Source organism: Miscanthus floridulus, chromosome 17 (assembly GCF_019320115.1).
Source record: "Miscanthus floridulus cultivar M001 chromosome 17, ASM1932011v1, whole genome shotgun sequence".
In the NCBI taxonomy this organism is placed as follows: domain Eukaryota; kingdom Viridiplantae; phylum Streptophyta; class Magnoliopsida; order Poales; family Poaceae; genus Miscanthus; species Miscanthus floridulus.
In genome coordinates this window covers 19,375,205-19,397,390 of record NC_089596.1, presented here as the reverse complement: position 1 = coordinate 19,397,390, position 22,186 = coordinate 19,375,205, and the positions used below count along the sequence as shown (strand labels likewise).

Genomic DNA, 22,186 nt, shown 5'->3' with positions numbered 1-22,186 from the left:
GTTATTTTACTTTGTGTTTCTCTGTTTGAAGAATAAACAGCTTACACTACTTGTACTTAATGTAATATATTACATGTGGGTTTCTTCAGAGAGTAAAATGTCATGTTAGCTATGAAGATGCCAATCTATTATTTAATTAAGAATCTTATAAACACTAAGAATTAACATATATACACAATAATAAGTTAGTTGCTTTGTATATGAACCAATCTTCAGTTTGTATGGTTTAAAAACTAAGAAGCTGTATGTTTTGAAGTTAGCAGATGTTAAAGCACCACGCATGCATAGGAGTACTTCTATAAAATTAAACAGACCTTCCAAGAGAATTAAACATTCAGTTAATCTAAGTAGAAATGTAGACTCACAAGTTGTTCGAGTTTAAATGCCTTAGCAGTATAAATTCAACTTGCAGGGCGCAGTTTTGCCAATACAGCTTTAGTCAGGAAAGTGTCGGTTCTCTCAGCAGCTCTCTCGAGTAAACCCCTCTGATGCTTACATTCATGCCAACACTTTGACACGAAGCACTTCAGAAAGTTGCCAAATTTCAATGACCTCGGGAACTTTGATGCCTGGTCATCAATCACATAAATTAGCTCACCAACAGTGCTCGGTGTCAAGCAAATATCTTGACTGAGAATGTTGTAAAATAGTGTGAACAGAGATTCTGTCCAGACCAAATTAGTACCAATACTCTCCTGATGCTGAGGCATACAAACTGGTTTCCTCTCTTGTTCCTCTCCTGAAAGCAGCCTATGGCAGAAAGCAGTGACGTGCAGTGGATGCATGCATTCCTTGATAATACGTGTTAGCACATCACACTGGGGAACATTTAGCCCGCCCTTTCTAAGAACCAGTGGAAATAGTACAGCTTCCAGTGCTGCAGCTGGGTGGCGCTTGCAGAGACCCAATGCAGTGGAAAGGAGAACCGATGAAGCTGGTCTTTGAAGCTCGAGTAACTGTGGTAGGAAAACAGAACACAGAACAAGTGCTGGTCCTTTTCCATCCACTCCATCTCCCTCAAGCACTAAGCTGGAAAGCAAGACCCTCAGAGTGTCATCATCAGGCTTCCCACGGCCGTACTAAGCTAAGCACTTCAGCAGCATTCCTGGACTGAACGCAAAGGTCCTGCAAATCCTTCGCCACCCGCTGGGCCGCCAAGACAGATTCCACTGTCACAATCTCCTTCCGCATAGCCAGGACCCTCTGCACGATTGAGTCACCTCAAGCGGAGGAGACTGAGGAGGAAGAACACGTCCAGGCCTCCTGCATCTCCACGTCCTCGTCTTGCACCAACACCAAGGTCTCCAACCCAATCCCGTCCAAACCATCCCTACCACCACGACCAGGCACGTGTCCCGCTCTCGCTCCCCATCAAGCTCCGGCAATCAACGGGGAGCCACGGCAGGACAGGATGCGCCCGCGCGGCCGCTTCTTTAAGCCACGTTGGCGGATCGTGAAACCCGTCGATAAACTCGTCGGAGGCAACACCAGGGACGCCTTCCTCTTCAGGCAATCCGTCGATCAGGTGGCGGGCGCCGCGGAGGAACCCATAGTCCATATCGGCCAGGCGGGGCGGAGAAGGACGCGGGCGGCGAGTGTGCGGAGGAGGTGCGGGTCGAGGAGGTCAGCGGAAGAGGCGAGGAAGGAGAGCGCCTGGGACTGGAGGAAGGGCGGTAGGGTCTGGAAGAGGATGGCGGCCGTGGGGTCGGATGCGGAGGCGGAGGCGGGGAGCGTGGGCGCTGGCGAGAGGAGGCGGCGCAGGAGCGCGGCGGCCGGGGGAGGCGCGCTGGGGCAGTCTCCAGAAGAGGGGGAAGAGGAGAAGGCAGCGGCGTTGGCGGCGGGGGCGACGAGGAGGTGGCGGAACAGCGGTAGCCACTGCTCCATTTGGGGCTCGCCAGAAGCCCGATGGTTCCCGCGTTTTTGTTCCGAATTCTGAATTTCTGATGATGAGGGGTTGAAACTTGAAAGGGGAGTGAAAAACGGAAGGGACCTGCACTCTATAGGCCGGTCTCGGCAGAAGTTTAAGAGCTTTATAAATACCCCCTCCATTTTTTAATTATAAGATATTTTAATTTTTTTAAATACAGTCTTTGCCAAAATATCTTATAATTTAAAATAGAAGAGTATAACTTATCCCCTTCATTTCAAATTATAAGATATTTTGGTATTTTAGATACAATAGTTTTTCCTATGCACCTAATTATATATGATGTTTAAATACGTAGTAAAAGCTATGTACTCCCTCTGTCCCCTTATAGAAGACGTTGTAGCTGTCAACCACATACAAGGAAGACTCCCTAAACCTTGACGTCGGCTCTGCCCTGATACATGGGACATGCAGTGAATGTAGTCACATAAATGCACTGCTAGAACGTTTAGTAAACTAGGACGGAGGGACTACTAGAGAAGCCAAAACAATTTATTACTTAAAATGTATGGGATAGTAAATATGCTGGTACGTTACAATATTAATGAAGAAAAAATAATCAAAGTTTTTTAGGAGTAAAATGAGTTTTCACGAGAGATGTAATCAGTCTATATTATTTGTAAAACTTAAAAATCTTAAACACTAAGGCATAAAACCTCTAATAAAACTGATCTTAGCAACCAGCCATCACAATAGTCGATAGTGCCACCATGACACAGCTGAATAAATGGGGTTTATGTTGCTCTCACTTGCGCCAAGCAATGGCGTGGTTTTAGAGCAGGAATGACATTTGTAGTAGTATGTTAAAGGCCAGTTTCAGTGGGAGTTTCATTTATAATTAATAAGCTGCCACATAAGCACTTTTAATGATGTGGCAATGTTTTTAAGAAGAGAGAGAGAAAGTGAGTTTTATGGGGATGAAACTCTCTTGGCACGATTACCAGCTCTGAGTCATGCAATTAAATGTCTATAAAACTATAGATTGAAACTCTCCATTGAGAGTGGGTGTTTCATCCATGTTTCATTTCATTCTACATGACATGGCATTCTTGGAAACAACGTCGTGAAACTCTCTACTGAAACTGGTCTAAGGGAACATTTATATATTTGAAATCTATGAGTTATTTGTGGTCTAATCCACCAAAATAACCTAAATAGGTAGGATTTAGCATACTACATTGTCCGTCCTAAAATATAAGGTATTGCACATTTAATTATAATTTGTTTTGGCTTTTCTAAGTACATAGCTTTTGCAATGCACATAGATATACATTGATGTCAACCACTGGACTCAAAAAATGGTAAGAGCAAGGTCAATAATAGAGTCAAGTGCTTGGTTGTAAGTCAAGTTAGCTAAGCTATATAATAGTTGTCTTCTATTTATCTATAATTTTTTTATTATTATGTGGCACCATTTCTCCTATTCTCTGTCCTATTCCTCCTCACATATAATTCTATGGGTTCTGGGTCCACCATTGCATAGTCTCTCATGCTTAGCTTGTTGCTTGCATGAGAGCCAAGTTATCTTCTCTCCTTTCTTCTCTCTTCTACATCAACAAAAATATTGATTAGTTTGGCTATAAATCAATTGTTGTACTTGCTCTAAGCACATATCTATATAATTAAGGGAGGGCTACCTGCGTCATTTGCGTTACCCCATAATCCATCCTAGAATTCATGAGATAAATTAGATTTCAGGACTAATAAGAGAGCAGTAAGAATTACTCATAGTTTGGCCTTAACCCTGTTTGATGGATTTTTGTCAAATTAAAATCCACGTGTACACCTGTATTTGTGTGTACCACTGAGCATATAAAAAAGGAAAATACATACGGAGATACATATGCTTGTGTCACGTACATGCAAGGAAAGAAGCTAGTAACAATTGCGTGGGCTTCTATGTGCTACATGTCCATCCATGCACGTAGGTATGCCCGCGACGTGCAAATAGGAGAAAGCTAACAGGTGCAGTCATATACGTGCACCTGTGTACGTCCAGAGCCGGCTGTAGAGCTCGTATGTACGCCCGTTTGTACCATGTATTCTCTGTATAATTGTACACCAACTGGGTCGGCACGGCGTGGCGCGACTTGGTACGTGGTCTGAATATTCTAGAACTCTCGGATATATACGGTCATCAAATACGTGGATTACCAGGCAGCAGAGGCTGGCGCAGGATTTGGACCATGGGTATTCAAATTTCTAAATGGTAAGAAAAAAAATTTGACAGCCTAAATTATAGTTTTATAACACAGAATTAATTAAGTGGTAGCATCGTTGATTAATAAAATTGATCACAACTTGAAATTGTCCAGCTACTAATGATCAACATATCAAAGTGGCAACATGTGAAATAAATAGAGGATAAAATAGCAAAATGGTAACAAGCTTTCAACTTACAAGCTATTGGACAACTTTCCGATCCTTAATGCTTTGAAAACGAGTGATGATGTCCTCATCCTTAGCTTGCATGAAGAATTCCCTTTCAATCAATGTGACCAAGCAACCATTCAAATATTTCTGCCCCATCTTGCTTCTTCTCTTGTTCTTTATCAAATTCATTATAGAAAAGATCCTCTCAACACCAGCAGTGCAACAAGGAGAACAAGCACCAATTCGAGAAGTTTATAAACAATTTTATAAATTCACAAGCATTGGCAAATTGCAATCCCAATTACCCATTTTCTAATTTTACAGACCATAAAAAATGCTCACGGCTCACCAATTTTACAGAGTGCTCCGGGCCTCCGGCTTGCTGTCCTGTCCTTGCTCGCCTGCTACCCTGCTCCCGTCCTCACTGCTCCGCCGCCGCCCCCGCCGCCGCTGGCGGCCGCCGCCCGCTGTTGTGGCCTTGTGGCACTGCCGGCTACGCGCGCAGGCCGCCGTGCGTGGTGGTCCTACGTCAAGGGCGCCGCCGCCTGTCGTTAGGGTTGTGGTCTTGCGGATGAGGAACAACAGAGCGTCAGGAGGACATAACGAATGAGGAACGAGCGCCTCAGGAGAACAGGAGATGAGGGGGACTAGGGGAGTCGGCCGACTGTGCCAATTGGGCCGTTTGGCCAGCGGCCCAGCGCGGGGATGGACACAGGGAGTTGGCCTTGGCTGACCTGGGCCAATTGGATTGAATTGCTTTTTATTTTTTGATGCATATACATAGATACGCTATATATATAATTTTTTTTTGCAAAAATAATGGGTATTCAGTTGCATACACTTGAAATACAAGTGGGCCCGCCCCTGCCAGGCAGTGCATGTCTACCGCCTACCGGCCGCAAGCTGTTGAGTCAAATACATGTATGTATTTTCGATTTGTTTCACGTGGTGGAATGAAACTCTGGCCTTGTTTAGTCGTTGGAAATTTGGACACGGTAGCACTTTCATTTTTATTTGGCAATTAGTATTCAATCATGGACTAATTAGGCTCAAAACGTTCGTCTCGCGATTTCTAACCAAACTGTGCAATTAGTTTTTTTTTGTTTATATTTAATGCTCCATGCACGTATCGCAAGATTCAATGTAATGGCTACTGTAACACTTTTTGGAAAAACTTTTTGGAACTAAAGAAGGCCTCTATCAACATGATCGCGAGTGATAATTGCGGCACGTGGATAAGTACGTGCTTCACCTTGCGTACGAACGAAGGAGGCGGCTCCAGGTATGGGCGTGTTTAGTTCCGAAAATTTTTGGCTTTTGGCTACTGTAGCACTTTCGTTGTTATTTGGCAAAAATTGTCCAATTATGGACTATTTAGGCTTAAAAGATTCGTCTCGCAATTTCTCGATGAACTGTGCAATTGGTTTTTTTTTTTCGTCTACATTTAATACTCCATGCATGTGCCGCAAGATTCGATGTGACAGGGAATCTTGAAAATTTTTGGTTTTTGGGTTGGAACTAAACGGGGCCTATGTCGCGCTCGCTAAATTCCAGGCGGCGCGTGCGTGCGACCCAACAGGCCCGACGCCCTAGCCAGCCTCGGGACCCTACGGAGAGGCTAATAAAAAATCGGCATCTGCACCCAGAAGAGGAAGAGCGCAGCTAGACTTGAGATGGCGCTCACCTCCTCCATGGGTAAGAAACTAATATAGGTTTTTGTCTTATAATGGGTAAGAAACTAATATAGGCTCTATTCGCTTGTCTTATAATCTATATTTTTTAGTTTTTTTAGCTAAAATAGTATTTTTTTCTCACAATAAATTAACCGGAACAATATTTTAGCTTGTTTTTTCAGCGAAACGAACGAGCCTCGTCATTATTTCTTCAGATCTCGCTTTGCACAGCAGCATACACGTTGCCCAGTTGTCACGACACCGGCCGAGAAGAGAATGACACGGCAGCCAGATGCTGTGGAGCCGGAGGCCGAGACGCGAACGCGGCCGCCAGGACAGGAACATCTACGTACAAGCAAGATGCCAAGGGAAGGAGAAGCCATGTGCGCGGGGCTCCGACGTCCGGTCTTCATCATCAACCACTTCATCAAACTCCATGTGATCAAGTTCCACGGCGTACCACGATGCTGCTGCCGAAGAAGTCCGAAGCGATCCAAGCTACACCAACGATGCAAGCGCGACCACCACGACACCACGTGTCGTCCGACACCGACGAGGCGAACGACGCAGGTGGGCATGGCTGATATTCTAGCTATGTTGTACCGGCTCATGGATTGACGAGGCCCTTACGCCGACGCCATCAACATCTACACCAACACATATGCATGGAGACGTGAAGCGACAACGACCACAACAGCAGAGTCGGAGGTACGCTGTGAGCTAGCTCATGGAGGTAATTAATCGGGAGTCTTCCGAGGCCCCAAAAACCATGAAGACCACGATCGCCCAAGCTAGATTGCCACCAACAGGCTATAGAGAGCATAATAGGAACTTGTATTTGTTAACTTATGGTTGATTAATAAAATACGTGTTTCTTTTCTTTTTTTTATTTTGTGTACTTTGGTATACCGGCACGCCCGCACTTTCCCATACCAGAAGCCACTTGAGACAAATTTTCTTGAGACAGATTTTCTGGTGTCCAAATAAAGCCACCTAATAAATAGACAAGATTTAGCATGGCCATTTATGGCGTAGCTCGGCAAGATTTAATTTTACCACTACTCTCTCTCTCTGTTCTTTTTAGACGTTGCAATAGTTTTGTTTTAAGTCAAACATTTCTAACTTTGACTATTAACTATTAATTTGAAGTCACTACTTCCTCCTGGCACTCTTTGAGGGCATTGGGCGTACGTGTCATGTTTGCATCCCTTCCGCATCCTCCATTCTTCTCACTTTTCAAGGACCGTACTCACTTAGTCCCGAGGGCGTTGAGCTCACGTGTCGCGTTTGCGCCCCTTCCACTTCATCCATTCTTCTTTTTTTTCTCCTCCTATATGGGTAACCAAAATTGAAGGATTGAACTCACTCTAGTCTTGTTCTACGTCAAATTTCTTTAGCCCTTTTAACAGTTTTATAGAAAATACCAAATAAATGTGGTATCAAGAAAAATATTCCATGATGGATTTAATAAATCTAATTTGATATATAGCAGATGTTTATGAATTCTTTTTACAAACACGGTTGCAAATAAAGTTAAATATAATGAAATCTGACATAAAAATAGTATAGTTTATATTTTTGGAACGAAGGAATTCCTGACCTGACGCAGACATCAACTACGACTGTCCTATAGATATATATCAGCCACTCAGCCAGGACTAAAAAGAAGGCGCACGATGGCACGAACAACCCTTTTTCTCGCGTGCAGTGCCAACTGCCAACCGCCAGAATTATTGGCGTGGACGGGCCATCGGCACCGCATGCAAAATCGGTTGCCTTGCCTGACGGGACGTTTGGTCGACCCACCGGCCACCGCCATGTATCATCCTAATCGCAAGGCCGTTATGCAAATGCAAGTACATGGATCATGGATGCAATGCAAGCTGCAACTGCGAGTCGACATGTGTAATACGTACATGCCATGCATGGTGGTTGGGTGAAGATAGGAATTGGTCACCAACTCCTCAATCTAGCCAGAGCCAGCCAAATACTACTCCGTACTAAACAACTTGTGTGTTCTAACTGCAGTCTGCTGGCTTCCCTGTCAGGAGTACCAGTCCATGCGCCGCGCAACGCATGCAAGAGAGCTCAGTGGCACTGGGAGCGAGCACCGGGCAGTTGCCTACTGATCTTATATCCCTAGGTTTCGCTTCAACTGTTTCACCAATCAACATTGTTTTGCTCCTCGTTCATGTTTTGCTGCCGGAGGCCTTGTACGACCAGTACCGGCCGATGTGGTGGCCGTTCACCCACGCCTGGCCCTTGCCCATGCTGCCCATGTCCAGGGCCACCGGCGCGTTGAAGTAGGCCTGAAGACGATCACAGTCACACACACGCGTGGTTTCAGAAATGGAACGTACGGTAGCCTTGTTACTAGCTTGGGTAATGCACAGATCATGTTACTATCTATCTGTAGGACTAGGACACTGACCTTGTGCCATGTCAAGGGTTGCTTCCCTGCCGCGCTGCCCCACTCGACGGACGAGCTCCCGGTGACGGAGTGCACGCCGATCTGCGTGCGCCACGAGATCAATCAGTGTGTCTGTCTAGGTTCAGACTTCATAATAACAGAGCAAATGAGCAGCAGGTACCTGGTAGGTCCATTTCTGGTTGCTGAGGTCCCTCTTCCCCTCGTTCAGGCCGGACAGCGTCACCGGACCGAGCACGCCGACGTTCCACGCCTCGTAGTGGGTGCCCTGGTTCTGCAGGGTCACCAACCACAAGAGGTTGTACATATACATGTTAAGTTTCAGGCTTATTACAGGCAGTGAGAGCTCTGGAATTCTAGAAGAGTGTAATGACGAGATGATAGATGATTCTGAATTTCCGGTGCGGTGAGCTTACAGGGAGGCCGACTGCTGCGTTGAGGATGGAGATCTTGTTGCTCCCCTGCCACATCTTCTCACGTACCCGCTGTATGTTAGCTTCGGGCTGTCGTAGCCGCCATACACGGTGCCTACAATTGAAGAGCACCAAGAAATGTTTCATCAGTAAATAAACTGGGCGATGCAATATTGGTGTGGGTTGCAGTGGCCACGCAGCCGGCGTAGGGACCTGCGTCTCTCACCGGGACTAGCTCTCAGAATAAAATCTGCAGCCTCGTCTCGCGTGGTGCCATAAAGGGATTGCGACGTTTCTGTCGCCTACGAAGCTACGATGGTTTCGGTGATCTTCAGAAAGACGCAGTCTTCCATTCTGTGTAGTTGTAGGTCTGGTTGTGCACGTGTGGTGTAAGTGTGGTGTGCGTGGATGCTTCCATGTGTGTGCTTGAACAGATACTACAACATAAGAGGCTTTAAAAAAAAGAACAAGATTCAGACAGACGGTACCGTAGGACTGGCCGTTGACGAACACCTGCAGGGCGTGGCCGGCGGAGTAGATGGTCAGCTGCGGCCGCTGTCCGGACTTCAAGAACTGCTCGTTGGAGTTGATGTTTACGCTGCATTGAAACATCCAGAGGTCAGCACGCAGAGATCGACCATATAACTGCTGTGCTCATCAGAGACAGAGAGAAGTGGAGGAGGAAATGAAGTTTCAGGGATGCCATGCCATCACTCACTAGGTGGTGTACCACAGGTAGTCTGACTTGTCCCACGTCATACTGAGCTGCTCCACCAGGCCGTCCTTGGTGAAGGCGCGGTCGTCCAGCGAGTTGGTGGCCTCGCTGTACGACTGCCACGAGAAGCCGCCCACGGGGCTCATCCTCGCCGGCGCCGACGGCTCGCTCACCGTCGCCGTGTTGAACACGGCGGTCTTGCAGTCCGGCAGCACGCTGATGGACCGGGCCGGGAGGTCGTAGCGCCGCCCGTTGAACACCACCCGCGCCGCCGCGTTGGTGTGGTAGTTGGATAGGAACGCCGCGCAGGCGCCGCTGCTCGACTTTAACACGTACGCCTGAAAACACAGCTCCATTCCATGAGCAACTCTGAAAGTCTCGGTACACATATTTTTGACAGAATTTGGCCGACCTTCTCGTAGTTCCCGATGGACTGGATGGTGGGGTCGCCGGAGACGAGCGCCGGCTCGGCTTGCTTGATGGCCTTGTGCAGGTCCCTCAGGTGACCCCATTTCGGCTACCTCAGAAGACCTGAAATGGTTTCAGAGTTTCAGTTACAGACAGACCATCTATCACACATTCAAAACAATCTACTGCAACAAAAAAGCAAGGAAAGTAATGCTACCGGAAAGAAAGAGTTGGACAAGAGATAACTGTATTTCCCAGGAGTCGTAGTTGCAACTACCCCTAGTCCAAGCTAGAGCATCATTAAGAGTTGAATATCCACTCTAGTCCAAGCTAGTCATCAAGGCTCAAGATCCACTGGGAGTACCTATTATCCACTCTAGGTTCGCGGGTCCCAAACCAAGCACACCTCTAGGAGCTAGCCTTCCATCCATCAACTCCACCAGGAAGGTCATCTAGTCCCTCACCAAGCCATCTAGGAGCTGATATATTCCAAGAGTAGAAAGTCTTCGATCTTCACTTGATCAAACCTTTGAGCTAAGAGCACAAAGATGCACACCAAGTAACTCACACACTCCTTTTTACTTGAATTGCCCTCAATCTCTCTTCACAAAGCCTCACTGAGGGGCCCTGGATCATTCGGTCACCCTACTTTTATTGTTTTTCTAACTATGACTACAAAATACTCACGAATATTCCCCACTAAATGGTACACTACAACAACTAAGGTACACATCGGGTTATTCGATACAAATCGCTAAGCACATTCAAATTGAATTGGTTGTTTCACAGTACCACTGAATGATCCGCCAAGCCCACTAAGGTACCACCAGATCATACTGTACACTCCAACAAGCGTGCCCAAGAAGAAATGATCCTTGCATAGTATCACCGAATTATGTACTGGTCCACACAGAACCCTTCATGTATCTTCTGGTGGGCAACGTTGCTTAAGACTGAGTATGCCACAACATCACCAGACAATCCGGTGGTCTTAGTCAACTGATTCTATGCCCTAAAATCTTATATTCAATCTCTGTTTCAAGCCTAATCTCATCCAGTCAACTTCTTTTGAGATCCTTGACTTATCCTCTATCTATCGTAGCCGCTGTTGACAAACTTTGCTTAGAGTAACTCTCATGTGTGCATCAAAGTGCTTTGGACTCCAATTTTGATAAAACTACTAATCTTGACCTGCCTTAGTAGTAAGGCCAAAGATAAAACAAAAACCCCAACACTAAGTCTAAATGTTCCCAACACCAAGTCCGCACTTAGACATTATCGTGTCCTTAGCCTTCATGAATATCGTTGCGCCATACGTCACATCCAATCACCGGGAGGCAATATAACCAAGTGGACTCAATGTGACTAACTGTTTCTCATTAACCCTACAAAACAAATTTAGCCACATATCCTGTTGTTCATCAATCACGGAAACTGAGCTAGCTGCCTTGATGCAATCATGCATGTGTCCTTCCATCGAACCCCTATTCACATTTATGGGGACTAGGGCATGATCCTAATTCAATGTGATCATATTGTTGTGCATTACAAGTCGTTATCCTAACAGAATCCAGATTATCTCCTGCCGTACCGGGTCTAGCAGTCATGGTGTAATTTGGCCCATGGCTACCTTCCCTCTGCTAGTCGGGTGAATGCATCTAGGCCCCAATTTCAGGTTTGGGGTTTTGATGATTAAATGCTTGTGACTAAAATGTGTTTTGTAGGCATTATATTCACATTAGTTAGTGTTGACGGTAGTTAACACCCATCATAAAACATCAATATAACTTTTATAAATGCATGAAAATGATCACCAACATAGGTTTAGGGGTTTAAACTAACAAATTCCACGGGTTTTGGTGAATCTGTGTTTTCTGCAGGGTTTTATCCAGAAAACCGTCAAGGTGGACCTAAACATCAGAATTAATTACGCTTATCCGCGATGAAACCAACTCCTGAAGGTTCTAGAAGACACCAGAGGGCTAACCACCGAAGCGGACCCCGAGACACTGACATGGGGGGCCGACCGGCCCTAGCTATAGGTTGGCCGGCCTGTGGGCCCACCTATCAGCATCCTCCTTCGACGTCGGTTCCTCCACCGTCATTGAGATTTAATCTACGGCGTTCTTTTAAGTCGGTTTGATCTGAGGGCTCAGGATTGATGGTTCCCCCCTATATATATCAGCCCCTACCCTCCACCCCCGAGGGAGGCATTGATCATTGATCATATTCAAACCCTAATCATTAGAGAAGAACCTCATAGCTCCACAATATTCTGGGGCATAGCTAGCTAAGTTAGATCTAGAGAGAGGCAAGTCATCTGCTTGGATTCCTGATCTTATCAAGTGCGTGGCTTGGTATAGCCCCTTGTATCCTCTCTAGTATCTTTTATATTTCGTGTGTTTGCTACAATTGATATGACATTGTTCTTAATATTATTCATGTTCCTAGTTATCATGTTCATCATCTACTTTGATTATATACTTAGTGTAGCTAGATTATCTTTATGTTCAAGCATAGGTTCGTATCATGCCTGCTCTGGTGTACACGGGGTGAGTGGTCAATATTGTGTAAGTGTGGTGCTTACACGTTGTTTACCTACGGATGCACCCAATATTCTGGGCCATGTGGTAGATCGTAAGTGTGACACTCTCGTTGAGTCCTCTGTAGTCTACTCCCCGAATATAGGACAAGTAGGATCTGGTTACGAAGGAAGACATGCTCTGTTCTTGATTTTCCTTAGTAATATCCCTTATGTGTTGATATGAAGTTGATCTTAGCCATGATTATTAAGTGTAATTGCACTAATCATAGTATGCTTTGACTTGTAATTAAGAATGACTTAGGAATTAGTTTCTCTATTGTATCTACTTAGTCATGCTAATGCCATAGAAAGGAGTACTCTGAGTGTTCAACTATCAACTATTACTTATCAATGACCATTTATCATATATTTATCTTATCCTTTGACTTACCCCTGTTATGAGTAGTAGGTTGGTTATGGTTTATTTCTCAATCAAAAGTATAAGTTATCAATATATTCCCTTTTGCCCGTCCTTCCCTGTGGTAAAAATATAAATAACGATACCTGGAATACTCCCAGGTGAAATGCTACAATGGTATATTATCTGCGTGCTTGCGAATTCCTTATTATGTATATAATCTTTCCTCAATTATATGTGACATGTTAATAAATACCAACAAGCATTTCTGGCATCATTGCTAGGGATGACAACCTAGTAAAAGTGATGTTAAGAAATGTCAACAACATTTCTGGTGCCGTTGCCGGGGAAGGTAGCTAGGCAATCAAAAGGAATATTGATAAACTTTTACTTATTGATGTGATCGAGAAAATCATTTACCCCTACTCAAATAGCTTACCCTTGCTCTGTCTACTTTTATATTTTATGCAGGGTAATGTATGACCAGTTTTGACCTTCCGATAAACTATGTTGAAGATCCAGAAGCACTAATCAGGAGGACTAGAGCTAAACTCAAGAAAGTTCTAGCTCTAGAATCGGAAAACAACTAGACAAGGTGAAGCTTAACACCAGTTTTTGAAGCCATGGCTGATAAGACACTATGTGAATTCCTAGCTCCAACTACGGCCAACATCCGAACTAGACCGGCGAACAACATTGGAGACACTGCTTTTGAGCTCAAGCCAGCTCTCATCAACATGGTGCAAGCTAGCCAATTTTGTGAAAAGGCACATGAAGATGCGAGTGCTCATCTCCAACACTTCCTAGAGATTTATAACACTTTATAATCAAAGGAGTTACTAGCGATGCCATATTACTCTGCCTTTTTCCATTCTGACTTTTGGGGAAGGCGAAGCAATGGTTCTACGCCAACAAAGATAGAAATACCACATGAGAAAACTACTCTAGTGTCTTCCTAGCAAACTTCTTTCCCATAGTCAAGACTAATGCTCTACGTGCAAGAATTTTGAGTTTTCAGCAGCAACACGATGAATTTGTCCCTGAGGCATGGGAACGCTTTCAAGATTACATATCAGAATGTCCTCATCATGGGATGGAGAATTGGCTACTCATGTAGACTTTCTACCATGGGTTGACTGACAACACTCGTGAGAATATGGGTGCTACTGCTGGATGATCATTTTTATCACTCACAATCGCAGGGGCAACAACTCTCGTAGAGAAGATGGCCTCCAACCAAGGCTGGAATGAACAATGTTCTCAAACCCATAAGGGAGGTGGAGAAATACATCGACTCAAGGAGGTAGATATGCTGTCTGCCAAGATGGATCTACTGATGAAGAAGCTTAAAGATCGAGCCAAATGAGAAGCAAGAAGTCATGCACATTCATGATTCTCGCATGACATGTGAAGAGTGTGAAAACACTAGGCATTCAGGGAACAACTGTCCTAAAATCCATGAGGATGTGAACTTCATCATCAACAACAACTATCGTCCTCAATAGAATCAAGGATGGAATCAGCAACAAAGGCCAAACTACCAAGGTAATTACCAAGCTCAGCTGGCGGCTGCTGTTCCTTCAACAGACAAAGGTAAGATTCCGGGACAACCGGAAGAACCCAAAACTATGAATCTTGTTGATATTCACAATGTAGGGTACTACTGCATACAACCATCAGCTGAAGGATGGGAGGACCATTCCTTACCCATCAAGAAAGGTGATCCAGGAAGACCCATCATCCCCATAGCCATTTGACCTCACATATTCCAAGAAACTATTTGTGACTTTGGAGCAAGTGTCAACATCATGCCAAAGGTAATTTATGATAAAATTAATGGAGACACTTGTTATACACAAACATGCATTTGCAGCTTATAGATCAATCACTCTGCTACCCCAAGGGAATTCTTGAAGACATCTATGTATGAATTGGAAGCTCGTACGTACCCATAGACTTTGTGGTTTTAGAGATAGGTGGAGATGTAAGGGCACCCATTATCTTGGGCTGACCTTTCCTGAGCACCGCAAAAGCCATCATCTACGCAAATAGTGCCATGATCCATTTCACAATCAAAGGATAGAAAGGAGAAATTTACTTTTAAGAATTGAATTTTGCAATCTCTTAGTCATCCACAAATGCCATACCTACCCGAGGACACAACAGTAAGCAAGAAGAGAAGCAACCGAAGAAGAAGGAAGAACAGGGCCAGTCAACCAAGAGAAGAATCAGTCAACATGATCAACACACTACGATCAGAGTTTGATTAACCTCCTCGCTTCACCATTCCTTACCAAGAAGGAAGACCCTGGCGTACCGACGATTGAGTGTACAATTGTATAAAGAATCTTCCAAAACACCTTCTGCGATAGTGGATCGGGCATCAACATAATGTCCAAGGTAACATATGAGTATCTGTTTGGTAATGAACCTTTGTTTTCTACATATATGCAATTACAGCTGGCAGACCAAACAATTCGATTTTTGGAGGGAATAGCAAAAGACATCATGGTCAAAATACAAGGTAACTATGTCCCTGCTGACTTCATGATTCTTGATATGGGAGAAAAAGAAATAGATGTACCTATCATCCTTGAAAGACCATTCCTCAACACCACCAACACAATCATCTACGTCGGATCTGGACATGTCCACTTCCAATTCCCAGGACAAAAGGTACAATGTTATTTCAATAGTTATACAGCTTATGAACAGCCGAAGAAAACCCATTCCAAGAAAAGATGTGAACGCCGGAGGAATCAACTCCCAAAGAATGAAGAAGAAGAAGCTGTGAAAGACGAACCTAATACGGCCAAATCAAGTCCACAATCTAAGCATGTTTGGAAGGAGAATGTGACATCATCATCAGAGTCAACATTACAAAAGGTGCAACCATCAAGGTCTCCTTCCCTGGGACTGACAGATGCACCTGAAGAATAAATAAGACTAGAGAAAGTCCTATTTGGAAGACTCAAAACACCGAACCCTCATCGAGAGATAAAATCGGTAGTTATCAATATTTACTTTTTCGCATTGCATGAATTGTTTTCACTTTAGCATATTTACCTTTCTGCATTTGCATTGCATTTAGAAAACAAAACAAAAGATTTATTGCATCATTATAAAATCATAAAGCCCCATGTGAATAATTTTACAGTGTGTAAAAACCTGTAAGAATATTTACCGTGGTGGCATAAAAAATAATAAAAAAATCATGCATACATCTAGTTATATTTTTACTACATCATAAATTATTTCTTGCGAAGGATATATAAGAAAATCCAAAAATAAAGATTAGGCATCCTACTAAAATTTTGCCGAAAAGAAATATTTCTAAAAACCTCAAAAACAAGAACAACTACCCCCTGAATGGCTGACCGCTAACTCCTTTATCCTAATCCGTTCCATGAGTTTTGGTGTTCTTGTTGGTATTATGCAGGATGATACACAAGATCAAGAGCAAGTCCACCTAGCTATCTTCATCTCACTCCACCTGAAGTGCATTTTCTCGAACCGCTACTACACCCGCTGCACAAGGGAGCCCAACTTCCTGTTGGATGAGAAGAGCATATGCTGGCAAAACACAAAGATGAGTGCCAATCACTCAACGCAAATGTTCAACCACGACAACAACTAGCTTAGGGAAGGGAATCCCCATGTATTTAGCTAAGTATTTCTTTTCTATTATATTTTAGAGTGTGTTTTATATTTGCTAGTTAAAAAAAGATGCATAACTAAGAACAAAATAAAAAAATTCTTCGAATTTAATATAGATATATTAGTAATGTGTGATTTAGAAAATAGAAAACAAAATAAAAGGTGTGTCAAGTTTGCTTTAGTTTTTGATTTTAAGAGCTGAATAAATAAAAAGGACTCTGAAGGTAATCTATTGAAATGGAAATGATGAATAGTTGCTCTGTTGTAATTCCTTCTAAGTACCTAGTTTTCAACCTTGAATTCTCTCAAGTTTTGGATAAGACTAATTAGATATAATAATTTGCTCTGAACTTGAAACTCGTGGGTAGCATATGCTTGATCTAAGTCTAGGTAATTGATGGATATGATATGAGAAGGTTTGAGCCGCTGCTTATCTTGTTTCAAGTGGCACTAAAGTTCTGGAGATTTATCTTTTAAAAAACTTAAAAATTCTATATGATGAGTTCCTGTATGACAAAGCTTGAATTCCTACTAGAGCCATACATATTTATTTAGGCTAGAAAAACTTCCACATATATGCTGCTTGTTTTGCATTGAGTTTAGTCAAGCTAGGAAAACTTCCACATATATGCTGCTTGTTTTGCATTGAGTTTAGTCCAGCTTTGTTGATCCTTATGAGAGGTTTGTCATGCTCTTAAAATCAAAATCACGTACACACCACCCACATATGCACTACTCCTACACTGGAGGTAGGCGTAAAAACATGCTTTCCATTTAAATCCACCCAAAAATGTTTTACACCTACACTAGGAGAAAACACTAAAAGTATATCTTGATAGTTTTTTCATCCACCAAATAAATGCTCTAAGTTCTTGTTACAATCTCTCAAAAGTTTTTATTGTAGAAAAGAGGCAAGGGCTATGCAAAAGTTATTCATAAAAAAAAGAGAAAGAAGAAGAAAAAAGAGTTGAGAAAAAATGTACAAGTGTTCGAGATATCTAAAACAATGGGTACTCAGATGCCCACCTGAAAAAGAAGGAAGAGATGAATAAGATATCCCATGCTCTCTAGCAAATGTTTTCAAGTTTCAAAAGAGAGATATGTTTTCAAGGAGAAAGGTAGAATTAGGATAGCCACCATATATATCAACACACACATGCACATCTTGATTTGATTGTATGACTCAACTCTCTTTATATCCGAGGGTTGACTTTACAATATATGTATTTCCAAGTATGCGCTTTCATGCTACTTCCACTCCTATGAGCTCCACATAAGCCTTAGTTGTAGGAAGAGAAAGGCATAACATCAATATTGCCTTGGTGAGGATCCACAAATACCACATATATTGAGAGACTTAAGAGTGTCATACAATGGAAGCTTTACATTTTATTTTGAAAATCTATAAAAACTCTGGAATAATGGTTGAGCAAAGAACTTAAGATATAGTGCTTGACTTGATCGTTCTATCTTTCAATTGCTCAAGACCCAAGAGAAGGCTAATAAGCTCCATGGTTGAAGGTAATATGGGTTATTTTGAAAGTCAGATCAGTTTATTCTAATCTGGAGGAGAATTCTTGTTTGAACGCATGTGTACTTTTGAGGGGTTGCTACAATATTTTAAAAAAAATCTTAAACTCCTAATCCATTGCTGAGTTTAGCATTGCTCAGGGATGGGCAAAGTTTAAGCTTGGGGGAGTTTGTTGACGGTAGTTAACACCCATCATAAACCGTCAACATAACTTTTATACATGCATGAAAATGATCACCAACATAGGTTTAGGGGTTTAAACTAACAAATTTCATGAGTTTTGGTGAATCTGTGTTTTCTGTAGGGTTTGGGTTTATCCAGAAAACCGTCAAGGTGGACGTAAACGTCAGAATTAATTATGCTTATCCGTGACAAAACCAACTCCTAAAGGTTCCAGAAGACACTAGAGGGCTAACTACCGAAGCGAAGCCTGAGACACTGACAGGGGGGCCAACCGACCCCACCTGTAGGCCGGCCCGCCTATGGGCCCACCTATCAGCCTCCTCCTTTGATGTTAGTTCCTCCACCGCCATTGAGATCCAATCTACGCCATTCTTTTAAGTTGGTTTGGTTCGAGGGCTCATGATTGATGGTTCCCCCTATATATATCAGCCCCTACCCTCCTCCCCCAAGAGAGGCATTGATCATTGATCATATTCAAACCCTAATCATTAGAGAAGAACCTCAGAGCTCCACAATATTCTAGGGCATAGCTAGCTAAGTTTGATCTAGAGAGAGGCAAGCCATCTGCTTGGATTCCTGATCTTGTCAAGAGCGTGGCTTGGTGTAGCCCCTTGTATCTTCTCTTGTATCTTTCATATTTCATGTGTTTGCTACAATTGATATGACATTATTCTTAATATTATTCATGTTCCTAGTTATCATGTTCATCGTCTACTTTGATTATATACTTAGTATAGCTAGATTATCTTTATGTTCAAGCATAGGTTCGTATCACGCCTGCTCTGGTGTACATGGGGTGAGTGGTCAATATTGTGTAAGTGTGGTGCTTACACATTGTTTACCTACGGATGCACCCAATATTCCGGGCCATGTGGTAGATCGTAAGTGTGACACTCTTGTTGAGTCCTTTGTAGTCCACTCCCTGAATATAGGACAAGTAGGATCTGGTTGTGAAGGAAGACATGCTCTGTTCTTGATCTTTCTTAGTAATATCCCTTATGTGTAGATATGAAGTTGATCTTAGCCATGATTATTAAGTGTAGTTGGACTAATCATAGTATGCTTTGACTTGTAATTAAGAATGACTTAGGAATTAGGTTCTCTATTGTATCTACTTAGTCATGCTAATTCCATAGAAAGGAATACTCTGAGTGTTCAACTATCAACTATTACTTATTAATGATCATTTATCATATATTTATCTTATCCTTTGACGTACCCCTGTTATGATTAGTAGATTGGTTATGGTTTATTTCTACATCAAAAGTATAAGTTATCAATATATTCCCTTTTGCCAGTCCTTCCCTGAGGTAAAAATATAAACAACGATACCTAGAATACTCCCGGGTGAAATGCTGCAATGATATATTACTTGTGCGCTTGCGGATTCCTTATTATGTTTATAATCTTTCCTCAATTATAAGTGATATGTTAATAAATACCAACAAGCATTTCTGGCATCAATGCTAGGGATGACAACCTAGTAAAAGTGATGTAATGAAATGTCAACAGTTAGTCACTTATCGACCGCATGGTTTTCTTGGCCCTAATGATTGATGGCAAGTACTATGAGCAAAGGATATTTGTGAAGACTAAAGATTCTATAGGGTTAATAGCAAGTTTGGTGTTTAGAGGCACTTGACACAGAGTGTATAGGGCTTTATTTTTTTCCTATGGTCATACTATTAAGGGCCAGGGGGTTGCCCATGACATGCAACTTGGTGGGAGTTCGAGTTGAGAGCATTTGGATATGCACAAGTGATACACTATCATTTCTCACAAATTCAGAGGCTAAGTGACTCCATTGGATAGGTTTTAAGTTAAGGATCTCAAAGATGTTGAACAGGATGAGATTAAACTTAACAGGCTTAGAATATGCAGCAATTAGTTGGGCCTAGCTTGACAGATCATTCGGTGGCATTGTGGTATTTCCTATGTTTGACCAACAGTTCTTTATTTTGTTCTGAATTTGTAGGCTGTCATCAAACTGTATGAGGCTCTGGACAAATGTGAGGATATTCTAAATAGGCAACGCTTTCTATGTGGCAATCAACTTACAGAGGCAGATGTTCTCTTGTTTACAACTCTTATAAGATTTGATGAGGTATGGATTTCTTAATAGAAGAAAAAAACTATGTAAAATCTAGCATTGATATTACATCTTATTGAGTTCAGTTTGTAGGTGTAACCCAATGTATCTTCAGTAGTTCATGCTCCCTTAACCTACTTGAATAAGAGAAAGGAAAAGTTATATGGGACAACTACTAGAGTGATTTAACATTCAACGGAGTTGCTGATCTCACCTGGCTACTTTTTTGGCGTTACATCTTTCTTGTGATGCTGGTAGCTGTTAGCATAAATATTCATCTGGTGTTCTCAACAAGAGTCAGAGCACCAAATGAGTGAGATGCAGTGTGTGAATAATTTGGTGTCAGCCTTAAAGCAATGGCAAAAACCATATGCAACAATTGTCAGACCATATAATCGCAAACAAAAATTGTCAGACCATATAAAGGTGGACACATCACACATAAACATACTAAATTTAAGGGGGCACTTTCTATGCAGATGAACAATACCTAGAGTTTGATATTATTATTTAAGTTGGATCGTAATTTATTTTTGTTTTCATTTGAACTTGAAACGTTTGGTTCGTAATTTACAAATATTTCCTTTTGGCTTGTTTTCATTACAAGTTTTGATTAATTTTTCTCTGCAGGTTTACTTTGTTTACTTCTAAAGCAACAAGAAGCTTGTAAGGGAATATCCAAATCTGTTCAATTACACCATGGACATATACCAAATTTTTGGCATTAGCAGCACGGTTAACATGGAGCACATTCGAAAGAGCTACTATGGAGGTTATTCGCCCATAAATCCAAATGGGATTATCCCTGTGGGCCCAAACATCGATTATAATGCTCCGCATGATAGAGAGAAGTTCAAGGCTTAGAAGATTTCCTTTGGTGACTTATGTATATGTCATGTTTATTGTTGTAATATTTGGGATCTGTTCTTGTGCTTGGTCATTGCTAGTCTCCATGTGGTTGATGTGGCAACTATGTGCTGATAATAATACTGGGACGTGTATAGAAAGTTTCTTGTGCAATAAATAACTAAAAGTTTCTTGTGCAATAAATAACTAATTCTTGGTGCCAAGAGAATTTCACACTGCATACTCTTCTATGTTGGGGCCATATATTTGTTCTCACTTATATTCATCTTTTTTTGGAAGAACCAACAAGAATTTGTTGTATTTATCTATATCTATATCTATATCTATATCTATATCTATATCTATATCTATATCTATATCTATATCTATATCTATATCTATAATAAAGAGGCAAAATTTTAGCTCATTTTTTTGTCCACATCCCCTAACTAATTCTGTAAATATGGAAGTTTGGTGTTTAGAGGCACTTGACGAAGAGTGTATAGGGCTTTATTTATTTTCCTATGGTCGTACTATTAAGGGCCAGGGGGTTGCTCATGATATGCAACTTGGTGGAAGTTTGAGTTGAGAGCATTTGGATATGCACAAGTGATACACTATCATGTCTCACAAATTCAGAGACTAAGTGACTCCATTGGATAAGTTTTAAGTTAAGGATCTCAAAGATGTTGAACTGGACGAGATTAAACTTAACGAGCTCAGAATATGCAGCAGTTAGTTGGGCCCAACTCGATAGATCATTCGGTGGCATTGTGCATGGGACCGGACCATCTTTGGGCTGTAGGGTCTGACGCTGTTCACCAAGGGGCCACCACCCAACTTTATATTTATTTTGGTGAAGTAGTGGACATGCATGAGGTGGAGCAAGGATTCACGTAGGAGAGCACTGGTTAAGAGCCTTGTGGCGGCCGATGACGCCATCTTGGTGGAGGTGTACATGGAGGCGATCCTCCATGCTAGCCATGACACAGGTGGGGACG

At 42.4% G+C, this 22,186-nt stretch overlaps 1 protein-coding gene, 1 non-coding gene and 1 pseudogene across 2 annotated transcripts; all 3 read right to left on the bottom strand.

The window, feature by feature from the left end:
* Positions 1-413: 413 nt before the first annotated feature.
* On the bottom strand, positions 414-1,922 carry LOC136517987 (uncharacterized; annotated as a pseudogene).
* Positions 1,923-7,802: 5,880 nt separating this feature from the next.
* Positions 7,803-10,087, bottom strand: LOC136519124 (uncharacterized). Its single transcript, XM_066512777.1, has 7 exons — positions 9,942-10,087; positions 9,533-9,867; positions 9,303-9,412; positions 8,818-8,929; positions 8,565-8,675; positions 8,405-8,485; positions 7,803-8,282 (listed from the first exon to the last, which is right to left on the bottom strand). The coding sequence occupies exons 1-7, from the start codon at positions 10,039-10,041 to the stop codon at positions 8,163-8,165; spliced, it is 969 nt and encodes a 322-aa protein (XP_066368874.1). The 5' UTR covers positions 10,042-10,087; the 3' UTR covers positions 7,803-8,162.
* A 3,778-nt stretch (positions 10,088-13,865) lies between these two features.
* On the bottom strand, positions 13,866-13,974 carry LOC136519171 (small nucleolar RNA R71). Its single transcript, XR_010774732.1, has one exon. It is a non-coding gene; the product is annotated as a small nucleolar RNA R71 (small nucleolar RNA).
* Positions 13,975-22,186: the final 8,212 nt, after the last annotated feature.